Source organism: Arachis ipaensis, chromosome B07, assembly GCF_000816755.2.
Source record: "Arachis ipaensis cultivar K30076 chromosome B07, Araip1.1, whole genome shotgun sequence".
Classification (NCBI taxonomy): Eukaryota; Viridiplantae; Streptophyta; class Magnoliopsida; order Fabales; family Fabaceae; genus Arachis; species Arachis ipaensis.
In genome coordinates this window covers 1398271-1401917 of record NC_029791.2, presented here as the reverse complement: position 1 = coordinate 1401917, position 3647 = coordinate 1398271, and the positions used below count along the sequence as shown (strand labels likewise).

Sequence of the window (3647 nt, the reverse complement as noted above, 5' to 3'; positions counted from 1 at the left end):
TAAAAAATAAAAATTATGGTTTAATTACTCTGTTAGTCCCTATAATTTCGTAAAATTTTCAATTAGGTCCTTATACTTTTTTCTTTTTAATTGGGTCCCTGTACTAAATTTTTTTTTTCAATTAAGTCCCTTTTAGTAGTAATTGGCTTAATTTTATAGAAACTCAACTAAAAAAAAAGAATTAGTATAGGGACCTAAAAAAAAAAGTGTAAGGACCCAATTAAAAAAAAATTTTGGTGCAATGACTCAATTAAAAAAAAATATAGACCTAATTGAAAATTTCGTAAAATTATAGGGATTAACAAAGTAATTAAACCAAAAATTATTTACCATTATGTGTTGCCACTTAGCAGTGACTCTATCCACAATAGTTGTAGTATTCTAGATTCATAGTTCTTTTTTCCATGGCCTCTATATATCATAAAAAAATTCTTGGTCTTAGTGTTTCCCTTCTACAATTATAATAATGTTCATAGGACACTGTAGAAGCTACTACTACTAATTAGAGAATTCAAGTTTGATGTAGGTGACACGAGTTTAGGAAAAATTATTGTTAGGATATAAGTACAGAAAAATTCATGTCTAGAAAACAACATTATTATTCATGAAAGATTGGCATCACCATTTCATTTACTCTATAGTTATTGGTATTTAAAACGAGATCCTATAAGATAAAATAAAATAAATCCTAGATATTAAATCAAATCAAAGCAAACCAAATTTGATATCAGCATCTCAGCGTATTAATTAAGCGTAGTCAAGCGCCAAATCATCTTGATATTTCTTTGATTTTGGTCGTATCTAAAATGGTGACTAACTAATTAACAAGTAGCAATATTTCTTTTTTCAAAGTTAGAAATGATAGAAAGATTATGCCATTTGAACTATAATTCGTTGACTGTTTGATACGAGAATTAGTTGGTGAGTATTGTGTCAATAATATTTCTACTATAGACTAAAAAGAAGGGTTACTTTAGTACAACCTATTTCACAAATATAATATATAGTTTATATAATCATGTGACAAAAGTGAGTTCAAACAAGAAAGCAAATAGAATAAAACCATGCAACATATATAGCATGAGGATCAATTGTCCCACAAAATAAGAGAACAAAGAAATTATCAATCCCCTCTCTGATCCTAATTATAATATCTTTAAGGCAGAAATTTGAACTATAATTTTCTGTCTTTCAAAACCAATTATCCAAAGTATCACAAAATAATTACAAAATTCAGTTGTAATAAGAGACACTACATTATTGCACAAGAATCTTCTGTTGCCATTTTATTTGGCCTAGGGCAGAAAGGCGGCAACGGCGGCGGCGGCGGCCAATAAGATGTTAAAGGAGGAGGTCCATAAGGCCGCGGCCAAACCGGTGCTGGTGGAGGAGGATATAATGGTACTAATTGAGGATGGTATTGTGGTGGTGGTGGTGGCGGCGGCAATGGCAGAGGTAGACTTGCTTGGTAACATAAATGTGGAGGATATGATCCCATAGAATAGGGAGCATAAAAATCACCACCACCACTACCACCTCTTCCTCCATAATAATAAGGAAGAGTTCTTCTATCTAAAACTTCACCATCAAACTTTATATATTTGACTTCAGCATGTTTACCATATTTCTCTAGTAACCCTAATATTTTACTTGGATTCACTCTGCCAGTAACTCTCACCGTTCCTCGTTCTCCATCAATGGTGATGTTGTACACCCCTGAAATCAAATTATTGCGTGTGGAAATATAATAATGCGTTATTACTAGGTGGAAACTCAGGTGCAGTCGACTTCACATGAAGTTGATACCTGAGAGCTGTTAGATGATTTGACTGATTTGACTAAATTTTCATCTAACGGCTCTCAGATATCAACTTCATGTGAAGTCGACTTCACTTAAGTTTTCATCTTATTACTATCTTATAGAAAGTGACTGAATAGACATATTTTTGTCCAAACTAGAATTTTATTCATACATTGCATGTGTGAAATAATCGTATATTTAGACGTGTTTGTAATAATTTTCTATGGAAAAGTACAACTCATACTATGGAAAGATATTCAATAATTCAAATATCTAAGAGAGAAAAAAAAAGAAACAAAAAGTGTACCATTGATGTTCCTCAAAACTTGCATCACCTTCATTTTACATCCATCACATTGTGTATTTATTTTTAGAACACAAATCTGAAAATAAGAGGAGAAAGAAGCTATGGTAATGGATATTAAATCAAAACAAAGGTAAAATATAATTAAAAAAAATTGCTTATAAGAAATGAATATATATTTTGATGTTACCATTTCAGCAAGAGAGTTCTCCATATTGCCTTATGATGATGACTCCTTTAGGAATTTGCAAAGTGAATGTTCTAACTTCTGCTCCGAGAACAATTATGGAGGGGCATCAACTTCAGGCTCCTTCTTCAATGCACAGGTTGTCCCGAGAAATTTTCTTTTTTTTTAATTGGGACCTTATGATATGATCGATTTCTTCCTTCTTTAACTCAATCAGCAATTAATTTGTATATTACGGAAATATTAATTTGTATGCTTAATTAATTAATAAAATTTGAATAAAATAAAAGAAAATGATAGTGTATAAATAATGAGAATTAATCATTATTAATATGATTAGTTATTCTATTTGACTTGTTGTCGATGGTATCTCTCGTCCCCACAGGTTAAAAAAACAAAAATTAATTCATTGCGGATTATAATTTCATTTAAGTTACTCTATTTGATTGGTTGATTATGATTACTCAGAATTATTAGTGTGATTAGTTACTCTATTTGATTCCACATTCTCTTCAGATATTCGTATGATAAGCATAATATTGCAATTTATTTTTTTTAACAAATAATTAAATGTTGAAGAGAGTTATTAATCCCGAAAATTTGTCTCGCCTTCAAGCAATAGAAATGTTGGAGAAATTGAGGTCTCCACCGAATTAAATTGATCTAAATTAAATACTACTCATTTTCTTTTGGTGACTAAATAGTAAATACTACTCATTTGTTGCTGACTTAGTGGCTAGTGGATAAAAACAAAAATAATTACTAAAACAAAGACTGAAGGACATCCATCTGTGATCCGTTAACGTCCATTCACAAACTAATTACATTAATTACTCCATCATTAGCACAAAGCGAAAATGATTTTTTTTCGCCCAAAAAAAGGAGACAAAATTGATTAGTTATTACCGAGTATTGTATTTATTTCCTGCCAATACGAAATTAGATAAATTTTTAATTTTGGCAACAAAATCACGATAGTCGTGGATATCATGTATCATGAGGGGTGTCCATCGATCGAATCGGATATGATATCCGCACTTTTAAATGTCGGATCCGATCCGATCCGCACATTTGCAGATCGGATCGGATCGAATATCGAATATCTCTGCATAATTAAACCTTTTCTTTTTAATCATATTTTTATGTAAAAAAATTCGATAAAAATATTTCTTTCATACTTTTAAATTTATCTATTCCTAAAATATTTTTAATCAAATTCTCTCTAAATAACAAAAATAAAATAATACAATATATGAATAATAATTACTAACTAAAACATACAAAAAATAATACCAAACATATATATATTTATTATTTTTTAATTATTATAGTGCGGATCTGCGGATCCGCGGAGA

The 3647-nt window shown here is 30.3% G+C and overlaps 1 protein-coding gene across 1 annotated transcript; it reads right to left on the bottom strand.

Annotated features, from left to right (window-relative positions):
* On the bottom strand, window positions 1062-3399 carry LOC110264446 (formin-like protein 1). The gene is made up of 3 exons (XM_021106651.1): window positions 2296-3399; window positions 2109-2184; window positions 1062-1716 (listed from the first exon to the last, which is right to left on the bottom strand). Exons 1-3 carry the CDS (start codon window positions 2317-2319, stop codon window positions 1253-1255), a joined length of 564 nt encoding a protein of 187 aa, XP_020962310.1. The 5' UTR covers window positions 2320-3399; the 3' UTR covers window positions 1062-1252.